This window comes from Saccostrea cucullata, unplaced genomic scaffold, assembly GCF_032062105.1.
Source record: "Saccostrea cucullata isolate Sc308-1 unplaced genomic scaffold, CSIRO_AGI_Scuc_v1 ctg3948, whole genome shotgun sequence".
Taxonomy (NCBI): Eukaryota; Metazoa; Mollusca; class Bivalvia; order Ostreida; family Ostreidae; genus Saccostrea; species Saccostrea cuccullata.
In genome coordinates this window covers 10,736-32,244 of record NW_026931288.1, presented here as the reverse complement: position 1 = coordinate 32,244, position 21,509 = coordinate 10,736, and the positions used below count along the sequence as shown (strand labels likewise).

Genomic DNA, 21,509 nt, shown 5'->3' with positions numbered 1-21,509 from the left:
GAGCAAAACATAGTTTCACAATCGATAAACTAGGTTTATCTGTTGTAAACTATAGTTTACGGACGGTAAACTATAGTTAACAACGTTAATCTATATTTTACATCTGTAAAAAAAAAAATTAACGCGATAATCTATGTTTCACAACCGTAAACTATACTTAACACTGAAAACAATCATTTGCGATTGCAAAACGTAGATTTTTTTGATAAATACAGTTTCACGATTTGTAAACTATGTTAATTAAATTTTGTTAACGATCTGATAAATATAGTTTCACGATTTGTGAAACTATGAATTAACAACTCTTAACTATAGTTTACGATTGTAAAATATAGTTTACAAATGAATCTATGTTTATCAACAAAATCTATTGTTAACGCTTATTACAGACAGATAAACTTAAATTATCATTCGTAAACTACAGTTAACAACCGTTAAATATAGTTTTACAGATGAAAACTATACTTAACGAATCGTTAACTATAGTTTGTAAACTATAGTTTAAAGTCGATAAACCTAGTTTATCAATTGTGAAACTAGGTTTATCTCATTTTTGTGAATTTGGCGTGCCATATTATACATGTATTAGTAATGCTGGTCGCTGGAAAGAATAAGGGGTCTGTTTATAGTATACTATACATTTACATAACAAATTTCCATTTAATTTTAAAAATTCAAACCCAAGCATACCGATTGGTTTAAAGATTTCTCTTTCTGAAAAAAAAAAAATTGAATAAGCATGTTCGATTTTCATGCATGGAATTTCTGCAATATTTTAAGTATTAATATTTTTGTCAGAATAGTAGCTTTTGTTACTCTGCATTTTCAAGCCGTCAAATGTTGTATTCCAATGCATTGTTAAATTTTGTGCAGAGGTTTATGATACATAGCAATTCCTTTTTCAACTGAATAAATTATCACGTCGTTGTGGATCAGAAGATTAGAAAAATTCGATTTTCAATATAGATATCAGTGCAATGAATAAACAGAACAAATTGATTAATTATTGTTCAATATTTACAGAAGACCTAAACCATTTGATTTATTGTTCAATATCAGCCAGTAATTCAATCCATGAGTCTCCGGTGTCCACACTCCATGAATCTAACTTTCAGGAAATATTCAAAAGATTTAAAGAATATTATTCAGCTTTCGTTTCACTTTCTTCGAAAACAAAATATCTTACGCTAAGTCTTGATCTGGTCCATACGATACTTTGTGTATATTGTATATGCATGTAGGTATAATTTTATATATAACCTCTGCATATTATGATGCACAATAACAAAAGATTATGAATATACTTTTAAAATTCTACGATGAGTTCCATAACTAGACTGAGTACTTGTAGTTTTGAAATCAGTGGCATGTACTGGTTAGTCTCATTAAATCTACATTCCACGAATTCTTAGCATTATATATAATGTGGATGACATTTCATTTGAGTGTGCATTTCATTTATCAAAATCGATTTTTTGGTTGACTATTTTGACTTTTTTCATATTAATTTGGAACGTTTTCATCATGTTCATTTTATTGGTTTTTTTTTTTTAAAATAATTTGACTCAGTGAACCACTTTTGCGTTTGGCCCATATTTTCACAAAATCGGATATTTTCATTTTGGTTTCTTGAAATTCAGTTTTTATGTGGGCAGCTGTAGATAGGATAAGGAGGTTGAGTCACGTGAAAATTAAGACCTCTTTAAAGAAAAAAATACAGAGGTCTTTTAAAACAAGATTTTCAACAACAATTTTGTTTGAAATATATTGCCTACATGTATATAGATGAAGAATTTAAGCCATTACATTAAATATTATATCTGCAAACTGTGGAATTATTTTCTCTAATTATTTTAAATACTTATGAAACGTGAACCACCCATTCTCAATATAAGGGCACAAATGCCTCTCTGATTTTTTAAAAAATGAAGTTCAAGATAACAATTTTTCTATCAATTACCTTTGAAAGAAAGTATCTGAAGATTTTGTTACCAAGTTTTTTTTCATCAAATTTTAATACATGGAATAATGACAAGACGGTAAAGAGAAATGTAGCTTGAAATGTACGTTACTCTTTCTTCAATGTCCAAAAATATATGTAAAAAAAATGTAGTCATTAAAATCACAATTGGAATATCTCATCTTGACACCAGCACATCCTACCAACTCTGTCAGCAACATATTTTCTCGGCATACAAACGTGCGCTTGATTTTTCCTTTCAAAAAACAAAGGTTACTTTTTGACCCAGATGTATAAAAACATTTTTTTAAATATATGCTTTAAATTCTTCTCTCTGTTTTGTTTAGAGCGATCAGTTTAGAATCTTGTCATTTTCTATAGATAGTGGAACTTAACATGTACATGTAGTAAAATTATATTTTGTAGTTATTGTCTATTTTAATATATATCCATGCCGATTTAGACAACTACGTAAATGTAACGTACATTTCAAGATATTTTTCTGTTAAATAAAAAGCTTAAAATTCATCTAAAAATTCATAGTTTTGTTTCAGTTTATTCCAAAAAAGATTCTCTATGTAATCACATTGTGTTATATGTCACAATCATCACTATAAAGACACGATTGCCTCAGAATATGAGTAGGTAACGTACATTTCAAGCTTGTAATGTACGTAAATTAGTAATAAGAAAATATTGGAAAAAACAATTATTGAGATAAAAATCATTTCAATGAAGCGTTTTAACGCAGTAATATAAGAAATAATATGGTAACAAACGTGGTTGTTTGTCATCAACTACATGAATGCCACGTCACTTCGGTAACGTTCATTTCACATATTATTGGGGAGTCCCCTCCATCTCAGTTCATTACCATTCTTTTTTGCTGTTTCGCTGAAATTGACACCGGTCGTAGCCTAGTTACTTCTACCTGTGTGCAAGGGTACAGACAAAAAAAAAAGAGTCAGACGTATTTTGCTATGATCTAACAAATGTTTGTGTTTGGCCATTGAAACTTAACATAAATCTATTCCGAATATATCCATCGACAGTCTTGTTAACAATTTCTTTTTAATAGTATGTTGCAACATCGTTTGTCAAAACACAAACATACGTAATTTTCAGCAGATCTGGAAAAATATAACCTAAAATGCAATGATTCAAACAAAACTGAGTATTGTGTGCCTTTCAGTATTTGAAATGTACGTGACCGTCTTGTGTTTTTTGATTCATTTGTTTTGTTTCTTTTTCCTTTTTTTTTTTTTTGTTTCTTTTTAGTTTTTTTTTTTACCAATTAAAAGCCTATGAATACCTTGTTTTAAATTACCAACAACAATTAAATTTATATTGACGAAAAGTCGCATATTAAAAGTAAACAAACTGCAAAAAGGTTGCTAAAGATGAATTTAAGACACATAGAAATAAATTTTCTAGCAAGACAGTGGTAACAGTCCACCACATTTACGAGGATTGGGGTGCATTTAGATGGATTTATGTGGTCATTTGTCAAATGGATTGTAACGATAATTTTGTTTCGCTCGTGTAAACGCAATTAATTGACTAAATAATGAAAACAATGTCAGTTAGAAATGGACAAAATGTACATTACCATTCGTAACGTACATTTCAAATATAAAAATCAATTCTCTTCCACAAGCGTACGTTAGACACGCAATATATTGAGACTATTTGAACTTGCATATCATAAGAAATGCATCATACAGGTTTCGTATTCAGAAATATATACCAGGTATCAAAATTATATTACATATAATTGACCTTAATATATTTTTTTTCCTCAGCAGAAACGTTTCTATTCATTAATTTTGGGATTTAGCCGACCTCCAACCTTTGAAACTTTACTTTGTGTACACATTCGAGTTTGTGAAAGTATGAGAATACATGAAAATTCGTGCGAGATTCACTTAATTCGAATTTCATGGTAACGTACATTTCAGTCACGTAAATTTCAAATGATCACTTTTCATGTAAAAAATAATTTTTAATTGTGTTAAGCAAAACGTCTTTGCCAGTTTACAGGACACAAGGGGTTGCTTATTCAGAGTCGTCTCAAATTTTCTACTTAATATATATTCTTAATGGAAGAATATAGGTAACGTACATTTCTTTCTTATCTCTACGATTGAAAATGTCTTTCATTCCGTAAACATATTTATAAAAGTTGCTAAAATTGTTCAATTTCATGTTACATTATCTATGTAGGAGAAATTAACCCTTTGAAATTTCAAATTTAGCCCATCAATAAATAAAGGAGAACAAAACTATCAGGTGTATAATCTTTGTGTTTGCTTGTAATGTGGCTAAAATAGAATTAAGCGACAGGGACATCGCACAATAAAAATTATTTATTATCACAAAGAAAATGTATTTATTGTTATGAAAAGAAGTATATATGATACAAGGTTTAACTTATCAGAAAATTTTTACTTGAGAATCAAAACTATATATTACACAGAAGGGATTCAGCATAATATTGGCCTCGGCGACAGTAACGTACATTTCAAATAGGCTACTATATTTGAATTTTGAACTCCTTAAATACCCTTTCAGATCGATAATTATATGAATTCTTATTCATTGTTATATGACTATTTATAATGTTGATTTAAAAAATTACATCAGTGGTATTTCTTCTAAATGAAAACGAGGCGACATTATTTGCGCCCTTATATTGAGAATGGGTGGAACATGACCAAATGCAAACTTCAAGTAATATTCCGCTGTTGGAGCTCATGAAAATGTGAAGCCAAAACACCATGCACTTGACTACATAGGGGCTCGTCTTCCGGATTGTTAAATGTAAAATAAATTTTAAAAAAAATATTTACATTATTGATTTAATAAAGATTCTGACACGATCAGGAAAGAAAAATCATGTTTTTAAAAAAAAGTACTACACCTACATGTATATACATAAACATTATGTTTATGTATATAGGTGTGTTTTTTTTAACATGAATTTTCTTACCTGATCGTGTCAGAATCTTTATTAAAGCAATTTTAAGAGTACATTTAATATAGATATTTTCTTAATCTGCTTTAGTTTACATTTAACAATCCGGAAGACAGGCCCCTATTCTTGACTCTCTAGTAAATAGAACTATGTAATTTAAATTGTATATATGCATTTATAATATTATTTGACATAACATTTACACTATTTCATCCATACATTAACCCCAGTCTATGAATGTATTTAATATTATCAGACAGTATTATTTGATTCAAGTTATTATTTAATCAACCTGGGTTTCAATATTGTGTCTAAATTCTACAAAGTTATAAGTTTAGAAAATTGAGTTAAGATTATGATAAAATGGGAACTAAAGATTTGAATAGATATACATGTATAATAATTGTGTATGATATATTTTCTTTATTAAAAAAAGAAATACTGAGTCATATGTACAATGTATATCCTCTTTAACATTCGGAGATTTAAAAGCCACCGTTTTGGTTTTTGTGTTTATATTTTTTCTTAAAATCAACGTCTTTAAAATACATCTTTGTCCACATTAGTTTTAAACGCTTTAGGGACTAGGGGAATTCGTCTGCGAGAATGGCGTCCGAGGTCGCTGAAGATTTTCCTTTGGAAGGCTTGTTACCTAAAAAAGAGACTGGTGCCTATTCATTTCTTTCTAAGTACCCAAACTATGACGGGAGAGGTGTTCTTATAGCTATTTTAGACACAGGTGTAGATCCAGGAGCACCTGGATTACAGGTATCCCCTCAATGAAACGTTTTATAATTTGAATGTGTGTAAGTTGCTGGACAATGACTTGCATAATTTTATGTGTAGCCTGTAAGCCTGTATGACTTTTTCTTATGAATGATGCCTGTCTTTCAATCAAATGTAGATATTTTTTTGTATTTAATTACTCGATTTCTTCATTGATTCTTTTTATCTCTTGTCAAATTCATCACATTCATAGCTGATAGAAAGCAGGTAACAAATAAGAGGAAAGTGTTATTGAATATTGTGTTGTAGTCAAGGAAACATAGTTTGTTTTTATTTTTACGCAAAATACGTTTTGAATAGGATGCTTAGTAGGAGTATCCTTTTAATTTTAACATAATATGTCGTTGGTTTCACTTCCAATACAAGAGGAAGAACATTTTTATAATCTGTATATTCTTGAAAATTAGTCACTGTATAATCTTATGCAATCTTTAAAAAGCTTATTGTCCCTCTAGACTCATAAGTCTCTTATGTAAGATATTGAGGATAAGTGTGGAATAACCGAATTTGTATAGAATTAATTGACTGAATCCCTTTAAAGCAAACAATCATATGAGGCAATGCCTTCAAATTTTATGATAAATATCAAGGAATGTACAATACTCAATATTCTGAACTTGAAAACTCATTGCAGGAGAAATTAGATTTTTATCAAATCATTCTTCACCAAATATTTTGTCTGCCATCCAGATATATATACAATCATAATTTTTATAGCTGCATGGGTTAAAGTTTACTTATAGATTTTGGAAGCCGTGGAGGCAGGTCAAGGGACACTTCCTTTTTTTCTTTAATTCAAAAATACCATTAGATTTAATTTTAAAAACATTTTGAACTTATGACAGTGAGTATATGAGAAAAAAAAATAATGCACCTTTTATTAATTTTAAGACAACACCAGATGGAAGCCCCAAAATTGTTGACTTAATTGACACAACAGGATCCGGGGATGTTGACACTTCTAAAATTGAAGAGGTGAAAGATGGAGAAATTACGGGTGTTACTGGTCGTAAACTTAAGGTATGAAAATAGATATGATTCAATGGCAAACAAATACATGAAGAATTATAAGTGGTGTAACCACAACTTGTTCCACTGATTACTGTAATTTTTTAATTGTACATGTATCAAAATACCATCTCAGATATAAGGAAATAAGTTCTCTTAAACCATATTAACATTTTTCTTTTGAATAAATCAACGCAGATTCCAGACACTTGGACAAATCCCTCTGGTTTATACCATGTAGGAGTAAAGCCGGCCTATGATCTGTTTCCAAAGAAGCTCCAGGATAGGCTAAATAAAGAAAGGAAGGAGAAGAACTGGGACCCAGCCCATAGAGAGGCTATAGCTGAGGCCACAAGGAAGCTAGAGCAGTATGAGGCATCCAGTTCTAACCAGGTCAGTGACCTCTTAGTTAGCATATCATTGGTCAGAATCTAAGTTATAATTATATTACACTGTCTGTCAATTTTACCATGCACTTAATAAAACTTACCAACAAGGTTCAAATGCTTATGAAACTAGAGTCATCATACAGTACTGTTAAATACATGTATGTAACTATCCAGTTGGAGTTAGATTTATGGAGTGCAAGTTAATTTACTAGATGACTGCTCAATATCTGATGATTGTCTTGGTTTATTTTAACACTTCAGATGTCAACAAGATCTAAGCATGAAAGTGCTTATAAATCAGAAACTTTTTGTTTACTGATGTTACAAAAACATACAATTTCATCAAGAAATTTAAAAGCTGTTGAAATCGAAATTAAAACAAAGGTGTAGTTTGGGTTGCATTCACCTTTATACTACCAAATTCCTGATACATGTATATACTTTATCACAAAACTTTTATACAGTCTTTTTACTCTCATTTGTGTCTGTTGTCTTGGTCCATATAAATATCCCATAGCACTTTTGCATATAGGACTCTTTCTGAAATGTAAATTATAGGGGCTTGTGAATAAGGTTTGTCATGTTTAATTTGCATATTTGTCATTCAAATAGAAGTTAGATGTTATTTGATAAATCTCATTCAGGATGATAAGCTGGAAAAAGAAAATCTCCAGAGTTGTGTTGACATCCTGAACAGTTTGGAGAAGAAGTACAGTGACTGTGGACCTATTTATGACTGTGTCGTCTTCCATGATGGGTCTACTTGGAGGTAGGTCTACAATCACCCAGAGAAAAGTTGAACTTAACTGTAAGAAGAATGAAAACCTCAAGATCATGAAGATGAATTAGTAGCATATACAGAGATTTTGCTTTTATTTATACTATAAACAAGAATTGTGAAACTTATTTTCGGTGTAGACTACTAATACCTGTTAAAAGCATCCAATAATATTATTGTGAAAGATTTTGATAAATTTTTGTTGAATTTGTTTTCCAGATTCTATTATTTAGTGTAGAATATGAAAACTTAATGATTTGGTACCAGAAATTTGCAAAATAAGGAATTACAAATATTACTTTTTCCCTCTCACGTGCCAAATTTATAAATGCAGTTGAATATACGTGTAGTTGATATCTAGAAAAATTTGAAAAAAAGAAATGTTTATTTGCAGGGCTTGTGTGGACACAACAGAAAGAGGAGCTTTGTGTGAATGTAAACTGCTGGCCAGCTACCATGAAGAGCAAGAATTTGGCACCTTCAGCCGCTTAGACATGATGAACTACACTGTCAATATTTATAATGATGGGAACACCCTGGAAATTGTCACAAATGCAGGTAACTGGTCTTTGTATTGTATATTTAGATTCGGGTCTATAAAAAGTATACTAGCAAAGTAAACTTCTCAGGTTTGATCAAGAGGTATTAGATAAATAGGGATTTACCACCATTTGAATCTCAGCAGCTGCAAATCTGTAGCTCATCTGAAAGAAAAATTGCAATGGATGGCCAAAGTGCATTTTTTTATGTACCTTTTTTGTTGGTGATTTTTTTAGGGGCCCATGCTTCCCATGTGGCAGGGATCACTGCTGGATATTTTCCTGACCAACCAGAGAGAAATGGAGTGGCCCCGGGGGCACAGATTATATCCATTAAGATAGGGGACACAAGGCTGGGATCTATGGAGACAGGCACCTCGCTAGTCAGGGCTGTAAGTATAGGCATTTATAAAATAAACCCCTGCTGTAAAATCATTCATGGAGTAAATTTTTCATGGTTTGAGGCAAGTCTTGGATTTGTAGGGATTACATTTTGTGGATGAAAAATTGTTAAGTAGTAAAGTGTATGACATTTCATGGTATACATTAATTCGTGGTCTTCATACATTGAGAGCAACAAAGACTAACCCCCCCCCCCCCCCCCCATGAAAATTATTGATATCATAGTATTTGACTTGAAAGGTAAAATATCTCTTTCTGAAGGAAAAATCTTTAAAGCAGTACATTGTAATAAAATGATATTCTGTATTTTTAGATGATCAAAGTGATAGAGTATAAGTGTGATCTAGTCAACTATAGTTATGGAGAGGCAGCCAGCTGGCCAAATTCAGGGTATGTATCATTTACATGTGCATGTATATGTATTTTTAAAAAAATTAGTGGTTTAAGAAATAAGAATATCTTTTATAGTCCTACTTTTATACAGTATGGCTTATTGAAATGTCATGTCTTTTGATAGTTCATGGAATATTGGGGTATTAATTCAAAATTTAAGCATGAAGTATAGCACCATATTACAAATAATTTAAGATATTTTGACAAATCGTTTATCAGTCATTTCTCTATTGTTTTAGGCGTGTGGTAGATATACTGTCTGAGGCTGTAAATAAACATGGGGTGATTTTTGTCAGCAGTGCTGGGAACAATGGTCCCGCTCTGTCTACTGTTGGGTGCCCTGGAGGCACTACTAGTGCAATGATAGGTATATATTTAGATGTATTAAGTTTGTTTTCATGTAATATGTATGTTCAATAAAAGGGAATCCATTATAATCCAAAAGTGATAAAATTTTTAATAATGGAAAGTCATTTATATTAAACAAAATTCCATATTTTATATACAACCTGTATTTTAGATTTATGCATATTTCAATTGTTGTCTGAAAATTTCATTTTTATAAAGATATATGAAATACTTATTTTTAATGAAGTATGAAATAAATGCAGAATAAGATTAATTGATTTGCAATATGACAAAAACATAACAGATCTTGATATTTGAACATGTTACTTTCCTATTCTCAATAATTATTGTTTTCTTTACTAGTCTGGACATTGTAATGATATACATGTATTACTGACAGCTTGTGTTTAAATCTCTCTGTAACTTATTTTAATGAAATAAATCATTTTTGGTTTGTCTTTTGTAGGGGTAGGGGCCATGGTGTCCCCAGCAATGATGGCAGCTCAGTACTCCCTCATGGAGAAACTGCCATGTAACCAGTACACATGGTCATCTAGAGGACCAACGTAAGTTCACAAAGTAGACTAGTTCATACTGTATAAAGTACCCTTTTCAAAGTTTAAAAAAAACTTCAATTAATCAATTCTGTCACTTGTTCACACTGTATAAAATAGACTATTTAAAGTTAACCTCATTCTATCAATTCTCTCACTTTATCTTTAAAAAGTAATGATCTTTATTTACCAGACATGATGGAGATCTTGGAGTGACAATCAGTGCCCCAGGGGGTGCCATTGCCTGTGTCCCAAACTGGACTCTGAGGGGCAATCAGCTGATGAATGGAACTAGCATGAGTTCTCCAAATGCTTGTGGCTGTATAGGTTGGTATCTTTTCTACATGTACATGTACAATCTCTGGTTTTACTTTATTTAGTATCATTCTTTTACCTTGAACATGTTCAAAGAAGGTTTTTATGTTTTTTATCATTTTTTATGTAAATAAGTTAGATGCAATGCACTATAAGTGCTCACAGATATCATTAAGGTAAATTTAACAAGTGTGTAGACATCTCACCAGCTGAACATGCTTCAAAGAAGGTGAATGTAAACTATATAGGGAAATTCTATGTTTTTTATCATATAACTTTTTTTGTTTATTTTAACTTTAAAAATCTTCTTCTCAAGTACTTAGTATTTCTATTATAGTTTGGTTTCAAAAATGGCCGACCAAAGTTTTTAAAGATATATATAGGAAAATTCTGATTAAAAATCATTTTATAAAAAATAGCAAATCCAAAACATTTTTTAAACTAAAAGCTTTATTTCCTTTCATACAAAGCTTGTTGTACTTTCTGGATTGAAAGCCAATGGCATAGAATACTCACCTTTTAGTGTGAAGAGGGCTTTGATAAATACAGCCACTGCTGTGCCAAACATTGAGGTCCAGGCACTGGGGCACGGTCTTATACAGGTAAATTGTAATTGATTTTCAACCTGACCTTCTTGGTTGTGGTCTGATACCTTTCCATATTTTAGCTGCAAATGTTGTCAGTCCTAATTGTCCATATGGAATGAATTTAAAAGACAGCATTCAACTGAACGATATATCTGCTTACAAGAATAGAATTTGTTAAATGTTTACGCTAAGAAGACTATTAATATCCTTGTATCGCTAACATATTTGTCAGGAGATTACCTCGATTTAGAAATTTATAGAACATGTACACTCTTTCGTATCAAATCTCCTGTTCGACATAAACTCCATATACAATGAACACGACATTATGATATAGTCATACATGTTGGATAATAGAAAAGTTTAAGTCATCACGCTTGAGTTTCATAAAGTAATGCTGTTCGTTTACCCAGCAAAGCTTTGATCAGTCCTATTTGTATGTATCCCAGGGGAGTGCTTCTAGCGAACATAAAATTGTGCACTCATCACACCATCGTCTCAAGCCACGGTCCGGAGTCCGCAAACATAGCTCTCTCCAGAATGGGAGAGGATCGTACATTTTGGCCGTGTTTTGCAACGATGTCATAACACAGGCCTTTAGATCGCTTTATTCGATTGTCAAAAAAATTGTGTGTTAAAAAGTTAGGATATGGAACTCCTTAAAAGTACATAGGGTAGATGTAGATGCAGTATCAGGCGCGTAGCCAGGCGTACATTTGTATGCACAAACGTCCACATCCAGACGCGTAGCCAGGCGTACGTTTGTACGCACAAACGTCCACATCATTTCCCCCCAGAGAGAGAAAGGAGAAGAGAGCGAGGCAGGCGTAAAATTTTAAAGCGTACTCATCATTTGTGCAAAACATTAGTAAATAATAGAAAAAAAATACTTAGAAACAAGTCAGAATTTACGATAAAAAAATAAATGAAAATCAACAGAATCAGTTTTAAGGGAAAATACAATAGTATACACCTCACCGATATCAAAAGATTTTCACAGATTTTGGTTTACTATCGAATATTGCTGGATTTTTTTCCAAGTATAATTACATTCTTAAAGAGTTTCGAATTTCAATTTCTATTACTGGAAATTAAAATCCAACTGTAATGCTTAACTTCTTTTTAAAATAATTAACCTAATATGGGATTCATGCGAAACCTCAAAAATCATAATTCAGCTTTATATGTGAACACCAAAAATCGAAAGTTGGTAAAATTCAGTTTAATTTAAACAAAAAGGCCTGTTACCACGTTCAAGCATTGACTAACTTCCCCAACACTATATACCTCAAAACCAATAGTATATTTTACATGTTATTCTAATTTTCGCAAAAAGTTAAATATTCCACATTTGTAAATATTCATGAACATTCTGTCATAAAACATGCTATTGGAAAGATCCTTTCTCATTTTTTAGTGTCTATCCGCATTTTGTATAAAAAAAGAACATCAAATGTGGCTGCATAAAAAACTGAAAAATTGTACGGAAATTAAATGCTATCAGGAGGGTCAAATCTTCGAAAATTCACCAGCTACAGGGGGCTTTGCCCCTTAGGCCACCACCAAGGCTTCGCCCTGGACCCATTGGAGGCCTTAAGGCCACCAAACCTCCAGTCTGATTAAAATTAGATGCTGGATCCGCTCGCAGACTCGTAGCGAGTATGCGAGTTGATCTAACATCTAATTTTAATTAAATTGCTAAGCCCCCTGCCTATTACTTTAAGGCGTCCACATCAAAAGTACCCTGGCTACGCCCCTGAGTACAGGGGACTTTAAAATTTTACGCCTGCCTCTCCTTTCTCTCTCTCTTTTATTATTATTTAGGGGGGGGGGGGGAATGATGTGGACGTTTGTGCGTACAAACGTACGCCTGGCTACGCGGCTGAAAAAGACTGAGACTAGTCAAAATTCACATATACTTTGATCATTAGTAAACTTTAAGTGAATCATCGTGCATACGTACAGATATTTCTCCATCAGATAATAAAGGCTTGTCATAATTTTTAATTCTTATACCACCAACCTTTCACTTGCTATTTGACTTCGAATTAAAGTCAAGACACTCCTTAGGTTCATAAACAGTACCTGTATCAGGTTCCAATGAGCAATCTTTGTATCAAGTACGAGCTCCTAGTATTTCTACATTGTTAAGTTAAAGTCTTAAAAAAATAATTTTACACTATTCTGCCTGTAACTTTGAACGTGCTGCATTGACACTGGATTAAAATAAGAACTTTCCTTATTTCAAAAACAATACCTGTACCAATTCTTTTCCAAATAAAGTTTTAGCCGAGACATTTTTTTTCTTTTTTCTACCAGTGACCTTGAAATCGCCAAAATGACCTTGGATAAAGGTCAAGGCATATTCTTTGATCATAAGCAATATCCGTACCGAGTATGAGCTTCCACTGACTCTCCATTACAAAGTCAAGTTATTCATACCTTTTTAGCTCACCTGAGCCGAAGGCTCGTGAGCTTTTCTGATCAAAATTTGTCCGTCGTCTGTCGTCGTTGGTGTCGTCGTTGGTGTCGTCGGCGTCGTCGTCGTAAACTTTTCACACTTTCATCTTCTTCTCAAGAACCACTGGGCCAATTTCAACCAAACTTGCCACAAAGTGTCCTAAGTTAAGTTGATTCAAGTTTGTTCAAATGAAGGGCCACGCCCTCTTCCAAGGGGAGATAATAATGAATTAGTGAAAAATTAATGGCATTTTTTAAAAATCTTCTTCTCAAGAACCACTGGGCCAGGAAAGATGAAACTCATGTGGAAGCATCCTCAGATAGTGTATATTCAAATTTGTTACATAGGAGTATATAGGGAAAATCTTTAAAAATCTTCTTATACCACCCTCAGATAGTGTAGATTCCTTTCCACAATGGCCGATCAAAGTTGTACATAGGAGTATATAGGGAAAATCTTTAAAAATCTTCTTCTCAAGAACCACTGGGCCAGGAAAGATGAAACTCATGTGGAAGCATCCTCAGATAGTGTAGATTCAAGTTTGTTTAAATCATGACCCCGGGGGTTAGGTTGGGGCCACAATGGCCGACCAAAGTTTTACATAGGAGTATATAGGAAAAAATCTATAAAAAAATCCTCTTCTCAAGAACCATTGAGACAGGAAAGATGAAACTCATGTGAAATTATCCTCAGGTAGTGTAGATTTAAGTTTATTCAAATCATGACCCCTGGGGGTAGGGTGGGGCCACAATGGCCGACCAAAGTTTTACATAGGAATATATAGGGAAACCTTTTAAAAACTTCTTTTCAAGTACTTCAAAGCCATGATTAGTAATATTTATATGGAATCATCCTCAGGTAGTGTAGATTCTAGTTTGTTCAAATCATGATCCTCTGGGGTGTTAAAATTCAAGTCCCCCCCCCCAACCTCAGTAAACTTTAAGTTCTGATCTGATATGTGCTTTCTCCTAGCTGAATATGCTCAGGTGAGCGCTGTGGCCCTTGGGCCTCTTGTTTCTACTAGTAACCTTGAACTAAATGGAATGACTGGATAAGATCATGACACATTTTTGGGTCATAAGCAATCCCTGTACCAGGTTTGAGCTTCCAGTGATTCTTTCTACAAAGTTATGACCCAGACAAAAATTTCATACTTTTAGGCCAGTGACCTTGAACTTGCAGGAATGACCTTGTGTCTGATCAGGACTCACTGTCGGGTCATTACAAGCAAGCTCTATAACAAGTATAAGCTTCCAATGTTTCCATATATCAAAGTTAGAGCCTAGACAAAATTACATTCACAGACAATGTGATTTCTATATATCCCTAAAACTTCCTTTGTTTGGGGTAAAAAGAGAAGTTTCATTACAAGGAATACACATTTGAAATATGAAAGCCCTAGCACTAATCATTCACATCATTTTGTTTTACTAAAGTAGGTCAAAGTCTAACTTAAAGGTTAAAAAAAGTTAAAAAGGAATGGCCATGGGTAGTAAAAATTAGTAAATTTGGAGACACATAAACAGACAGACAGTTTATCAAAATATGTCCCCAAATCTTCAATTATAGAGGTGGAATAAAAACTCAACAAGTTTAATTCCATGACAAACAGACTTTATAATAGTGTATTTTAATATATATGATAAATTCAAACTGACATAAATTAATCATGTATCACAAGGGACAAACACAGTTTTTACAATTACATGTACATCAGTTATGCTTTTCAAGAAAAATTGAAAAAATATGAAACATCTAGAAAATCTTCATATACTACTTGTGTATGAGGTAGAACATGCTTATAGAACTTGACAAGGAAAAATATTTCATGAAAAACTTAAATTACTTAGAACCTCAGTAACAACTAAAAGAAGGAAAAAGTGTTGCATACAAAGATAAAACTAAATTAGATAAGCAAGAAACCCATGGGCCACATCACTCACCTGAGTAACTTTGGCCATTATGTTATTAAACAGATTTCCCCCTAATACCTATCTTGACCTTTCCCAATCCCCAGGGGTCATGATCCAAGCAATTTAGAATCTACACTAGTAACACTACCCCAGGATGCTTCCACAGAAGTTTTAGCTTTTCTGGCCCAGTGGTTCTTGAGAAGATTTTTTTATGACCCCACCCTATTTTTGTATATTCTTGACAATTTCCCCGCAGAAGGGGACTTTATTTTTATAATTTAAACTCCCACTACCCAAGGATGTTTTGTACTAAGTTTGGTCAAAATTGGCCCAATGGTTCTCAAGAATAAGCTGAAAATGTGAAAAGTTTACAGATGAATGGACAGTCAGACGGATGGACGACGGACAACAGGTGATCAGAAAATCTCATATGAGCTAAAAACTGCAAGGCCTGCTATGTAAATCAAAGGAGAGAAAATATAAAAGAATTTAGATTTTGCATATTGTTATATTTATTTATAATCTAAAACACTACAAAATAATAATGTTACAATGAGATCACTTTATCTTTTCTAGCAATTTTCAAACTAAAATTAGATATCATTGAGATGGTGGCCATCTCAAAGGGTCCCACTTTCAGCAATGAACATAAAAATGTAAAGTAGCTGAAAGGGGTTTTAACCTTGATTCTTGGCCTAGAAACTTTGTTCAAGGTCACTACACATCCATTGACCAGTGGCACTCTGTGAGAGAAGTATTAGCCACATTGGACCAAGGGGAGAAAGCATATGCTCTGGACAAGGATTCACAATAAAAAAAAATTACCTCCCTTTCTCTTAAGCTTAGATATTCAGACAAGCACTGATTTACCTCTCTTGATATTTTTGCTTAAAAATCCAATCTTTAACTTTTTTAAATTAAAAAATATAATATACAGATACAAAAAAAAACATTCAGAAATAATAACGTAGTATATGAAAAGTTGTACAATAATGTAGTAACACAACTTTGAGTGATCTGCTGTGGATGTCACATGAGTTATCCTTAATGAGTAATGTACTCAGCATGGTACACTGAATCCTGAGAATTAAGCTGTTTACTGTGTCCATCACTTTGTAGATATTAGTACATATTCAAAGCTATTTAGTGTGTCCATCACTTTGTAGATAACAATGTACTCAGCACGGTGAATTTTGTCAGTTAAGCTATTTAGTGTGTCCATCACTTTGTAGATATATAACAATGTTCTCAGCACGGTCCATTGAAATCTGTCAGTTAAGCTATTTAGTGTGCCCATCACTTTGTAGATATATAATAATGTACTCAGCACTATCCATTGAATTCTTTGAGTTGAGTTATTTAGTGTGTCCATCACTTGCAGTCCAAACCTTAAATTACTCTCTGCACTATTGTTGAAGCATATTTGACTGCTATCAAAGAAACATGAAATTGATGGCAGTCTGCCTGTAAAAAAAGAAATCACAAGGACTCAACATAAATATTAATAAAATCTTAATAAATGAAAAATAGCTAACATATTTTTACAGAATAGAAGGATTTTGCAGAGCTTGTACATGTGTCTTACCTTTATTTTCAGGTCCCATAGTTGATCTCTTTGGAGTCTTGAGGAATCATGTTGATCTGCTTTTGGAAACAGGATCAATGCCAGCATAACCATCTGCCTATTAACAAAAAGACACTAAGAATCCAAGCAATGAGAGAGTCAAAATCTCCTCTAATTCACATAATGCAAGGTCTAGAGCTTTACATGCATCTGATCTGACTAACCATCAATGTTTAGGTTAGACAGTAGTAAGTCCTTACTTTCCACATTCTTGTTAACTGATTGAGATCAGTCTCATCTTCTACTTGTTAACAAAGGAAATCCAAAGATAATGAAAAAAACATGAACAAAAATACCTTGTGCCAAAATGTTCACCTGAGTCACCTTGACTTTGTCATCAAAAGAAAAATTCTTAATTCATATTTTTTTTTACTAATCCTAGTCCAAAGGGATCATGATGTAACCTAATTTGAAACAACACATCCTCGGGATGCCCTATTGTTATTGCAACACAGTCTTGCTGTTGTGCAGCAGAAGTAAATCCCCCTGGACCTATGATTTGATAAGTGTATAAAGAAAATTTGTCAATTGCAAAAAATAAATCTTTTTACCCACTCCTTAATCAGATATTGGCTGCTGTACAAAGCTTGGCAATAGACTCTTCTTTTTCTTCACTTGGTCAGCACTGGTCCTCTTCCCTTGTCAAATTCCTTGAAAATACTTGATGGAGAGAAGATAAGCAATAATACAAAGCAATGTAACAATCACAGAAATTCAAATGAACATAATCATTACAACATTATTAGCTTGAAAATCAAAAAGCAAATAAAGACAATAAGGTTATGATAGCTAGGAATAAGGTGGAATATTGGGGCAAGGAGAGGAAAGCATAGTTACTTTAGAGTAGGGAGGACAAAGATATGTCAGAAATAATTAAATAAAAAATACTTGTAAGACTCCTGCCTGTTAAAGTGGGTCATGATGAAGTTCCATAGGTGAAAAAGAAGTAAAGTCTGATTCTTACGAGTATTCTCCTCATGGCTGCAGCGGAATGGGAAAGGGACTCTTCCTCACTTAGAATTCCTAGTCAGTCTTAACTTTCTTCTGCTTAAAAAGATAAAACAGAGACATAAAAGGGGAAACACTTGCACTTCATACCAAGTGAGAAGCTTCAGTAAAAAGCAGCTTGTTGCTTACCACTTTTGAAACATAATACCTGCAAAACACAGACAGGAATAGACTCTTCTTATATTAATGACCTTGGTCCTCCATTGTTGTTCCTCTTCTGAATCAAAGGGGAACTGAAATCTGTCAATTGAAGGTCCAGATGTTAAAGCTTGGTACAGCCAACATCAATAGGCAAGCAAAGATACAAGAAGTAAAATCTGAATCTTACCCTGCTTTCTGCTGCTGTATGCAGTTCAAAGAGGGAGTCCTCCTCACTTCAGGATCCTGTTCAGCCTTAAAAGTATTCCTCTTAAAAAGATAAAAATTAACAGACACCAAAAGCGGATCACTTGCACTTCATACCAAGTGAGAAGATTTCTAAAATAAACTAGTCCATTGGCCACTAGTTTATTTTTTAAATCTACACTACCTGAGGATGACGCCACATAAGTGTCTCTTTTCTGTCTCAGTGGTTCTTGAAAAGAAGATTTTTAAAAGATGTCCTTAATTTTTCTCTTATATGTAGTAATCTTCCATTTGAAGAGGGAGTGGGCCTTCATTTGAATAAACTTAAATCCCATAATGGCATTTATCCTAGGATACTCTTTGCCAAGTTTTGTTGAATTTGACCAAAGATGAAAATGTGAAAGTTTACAAACAAGAGGCCCATGGGCCACATCGCTCACCTGAGAAGCTTTGACCATTCTGTTCTTTACCAGATTCCCCCCTTGTAACACATATTGTGACCCCACCCTACCCAACTGATCAAAATTTAGACAATTTGAAATCTACACTACCCCAGGATGCTTCCACATAAGTTTCAGCTTTTCTGGCCCAGTGGTTCTTAAGAGGAAGATTTTCAAAGATTTTTCCTATATATTTCTATGTAAAAGTTTGATTCCCCATTGTGGACCCGCCCTACCCCCGGTGGTCATGATTTTAACAACTTAGAATCTACACTACCCCAGGATGCTTCCCCACAAGTTTCAGCTTTTCTGGCCCAGTGGTTCTTGAGCAGATTTTCAAAGATTTTTCCTATATATTTCTATGTAAAAATTTGATTCCCCATTGTGGCCACGCCCAACCGCCAGGGGTCATGATTTGAACAATTTAGAATCTACACTACCCCAGGATGCTTCCACAGAAGTTTCAGCTTTTCTGGCCAGTGGTTCTTGAGAAGATTTTTTAATGACCCCACCCTAGTTTTGTCTTTTCTTGATTATCTCCCCTTGTGAGGGGACTTGGCCCTTCATTTTAACAATTTAAATTCCCCTTCACTCAAGAATGCTTGGTACCAAGTTTGGTCAAAATTGGCCCAGTGGTTCTTGAGAAGAAGTCGAAAATGTGAAAAGTTTACAGATGGACGGACGGACAGACAACGAACAAAATGTGATCAGAAAAGCTCACTTTAGCCTTTGGCTCAGGTGAGCTAAAAAGATGACAAAGACATAAAATGAACAAAGGTTCACTTCTTTTAAAAACCAGCACTTATATCAATTGATTCTACTACTAAATTGGGTTTGTGATCAGGAGAGATCCTATACGAGATGTTTACCAATGCTTTTGAGACTCATCTTCCCGTGCGTCCTTGCGAACTTAGCCTGGGACAAAATGATACCCAGTATCCGTCTGCTTCCACGTGGAGGCATCGCATAGGACTTGTTGTGGAGAGGCTATGTACTGGCACGGGAAGTCATTAGAATTCCCCCTTTTCGCATTGCTGCTAGCCAGCGGTGATGGCTGAAAGCGAGAGGTGACAAGCACACAGACACTAACACCAACACACTAGACGCGTCACACAACATTTAGCAGACGTTAGTAGTTTTAGTAGCTTGTTACTTGTTCAGGGTTCTCCATTGTTTGAAATTTTACTGTGTTGCAGAGTTTACGCAAAGCACTAAAATTTCACGGTATTTTAGCGATCAAATTTGCAACTGACTCACTATTCATTATAATTACTTAAGAATACATGCACACAATTTAAAAAAAAAAAAATCACCAATTCGTTACAAAAATAGTATGGTCGAACATATTAGCACATGTTGTGAAATGCAGAGGAAATTCTTGTCTATAAAGTTGAACTACTTACAATTTTTTAAAGCAAATTTGTCATAATTTTTTTGTCAATTTTATTGATCGAATTAAGGAATTACAAAAAAAGAGACTTCGGAATAGTAAAATACTTTTAAAAGTTCCTTGAAAATTGAAAACTATTTATTTACATCAAGTAAATGATTTTGGTACAGTGTTATGTTTGATTTACATTGCAAACATAATTCTAGAGCCATGGCTCTAAAGAAAAGACATTTAAATATATTTTTAAAAATAATACAATGTACTTTAATTGCAACTACTAGTACCAATTAAGCGTTACATGGAAGTTTGAAATCCAATTTTTTGTCTTTGTTCCTTCATGCGTCAAGTCCATTGAGGGTCTAGGAAATAATTGATTATGCAAGGTGAAAGCATAATTAAGTGATCTAGATATCGTATAGAATTGAAAGACGGTAGAATTGTTTGATCAATTATGTTTCAGATAGAGAGAATTTGTATGTTTCAATTTTTTTTTATTATCACAGATCTTACTGTGTCAGCAAAATTTTTAATGTGTCGCACAGATAAAATTTGAATCTTTACTGTGTCGGAGAACATTTTTCTGTGTCGGGACCAACACAGTAAAACAGCTCATGGAGAACCCTGCTTGTTAGGGTGTTAATCATGCAAACCTATCCACCACAAGCACTAATCATGCACTAACTAACAAATACCTTAATTACAATAATAACCTACACTCCTCTAAGCTGTCTAACTATCAACTAAAGCCTACTTACTAACTCAAACTACAACACAACTGCACCTACCGGAAATACTATACAAACTAAACCTAAGACTAAGAAACACCTTTGTAACGCTACTTACAACTACTATACACCCCATACTTTCTGAATGCAGCAGAAAACACTCCAGACTGACCTTCAGAGGTGGCTATCTCTGCTTCCTGTCAATTCAAACTCAAGAGGTCAAAGCCTGAAAAAGCCAACATCAATTGGAAAGCCATAATATTGGGAAAAGGTGCTCAGAGGTCAAGTATGAATCTTACCGCACTTTCTGCTCATGAACGCTGTTAAATGGGAGAGGGACTGCTCTTCACTTCAGGATCCTGGTCAGCCTCAAATTTCTTCTGCTTAAAAAGAGAAAACAAACACATCAAAGGAGAATCACTCACATTCCCTAACAAATGACAAACTTCATTTAAATAATCAATTTGTTACTTACAACCTTGAGCCATATTGGTTGCTGCATAGAGATGGGAAATGGACTCGTCATCCTGTCTTTTCCTGTTGGTCGACCTTGCTCCTCCATCGTTGTTC

At 33.6% G+C, this 21,509-nt stretch overlaps 1 protein-coding gene and 1 long non-coding RNA gene across 16 annotated transcripts; one reads left to right on the top strand and one right to left on the bottom strand.

The window, feature by feature from the left end:
- Positions 1 to 5,514: 5,514 nt before the first annotated feature.
- LOC134232087 (tripeptidyl-peptidase 2-like) lies at positions 5,515 to 12,652 on the top strand. Its single transcript, XM_062714052.1, has 12 exons — positions 5,515 to 5,702; positions 6,612 to 6,740; positions 6,927 to 7,121; positions 7,762 to 7,886; positions 8,290 to 8,453; positions 8,672 to 8,826; positions 9,150 to 9,226; positions 9,469 to 9,596; positions 10,044 to 10,143; positions 10,325 to 10,462; positions 10,895 to 11,048; positions 12,566 to 12,652. Exons 1-12 carry the CDS (start codon positions 5,541 to 5,543, stop codon positions 12,650 to 12,652), a joined length of 1,614 nt encoding a protein of 537 aa, XP_062570036.1. The 5' UTR covers positions 5,515 to 5,540.
- A 3,967-nt stretch (positions 12,653 to 16,619) lies between these two features.
- LOC134232085 (uncharacterized) lies at positions 16,620 to 21,509 on the bottom strand. 15 transcript variants are annotated; one of them, XR_009984693.1, is made up of 10 exons: positions 21,415 to 21,509; positions 21,239 to 21,322; positions 21,058 to 21,136; positions 18,368 to 18,447; positions 18,188 to 18,279; positions 17,996 to 18,078; positions 17,587 to 17,691; positions 17,196 to 17,272; positions 16,993 to 17,089; positions 16,623 to 16,871 (listed from the first exon to the last, which is right to left on the bottom strand). It is a non-coding gene; the product is annotated as an uncharacterized LOC134232085 (long non-coding RNA). The 15 variants fall into 15 exon arrangements; XR_009984690.1 differs by having other exon boundaries at positions 16,624 to 16,871; positions 17,232 to 17,272; positions 17,583 to 17,691; XR_009984688.1 differs by lacking the exon at positions 17,196 to 17,272 and having other exon boundaries at positions 16,620 to 16,871; positions 17,583 to 17,691; positions 17,920 to 18,078.

What these genes read in the sequence shown, in the direction of transcription:
- LOC134232087 (XM_062714052.1), top strand. Translation starts at nt 5,541, where the DNA reads ATGGCGTCCGAGGTCGCTGAAGATTTTCCTTTGGAAGGCTTGTTACCT. An exon ending in GGAAATTGTCACAAATGCAG is followed by an intron (nt 8,454 to 8,671) that starts GTAACTGGTCTT and finishes TGATTTTTTTAG; the next exon opens with GGGCCCATGCTTCCCATGTG. An exon ending in TGGTCATCTAGAGGACCAAC is followed by an intron (nt 10,144 to 10,324) that starts GTAAGTTCACAA and finishes TTTATTTACCAG; the next exon opens with ACATGATGGAGATCTTGGAG.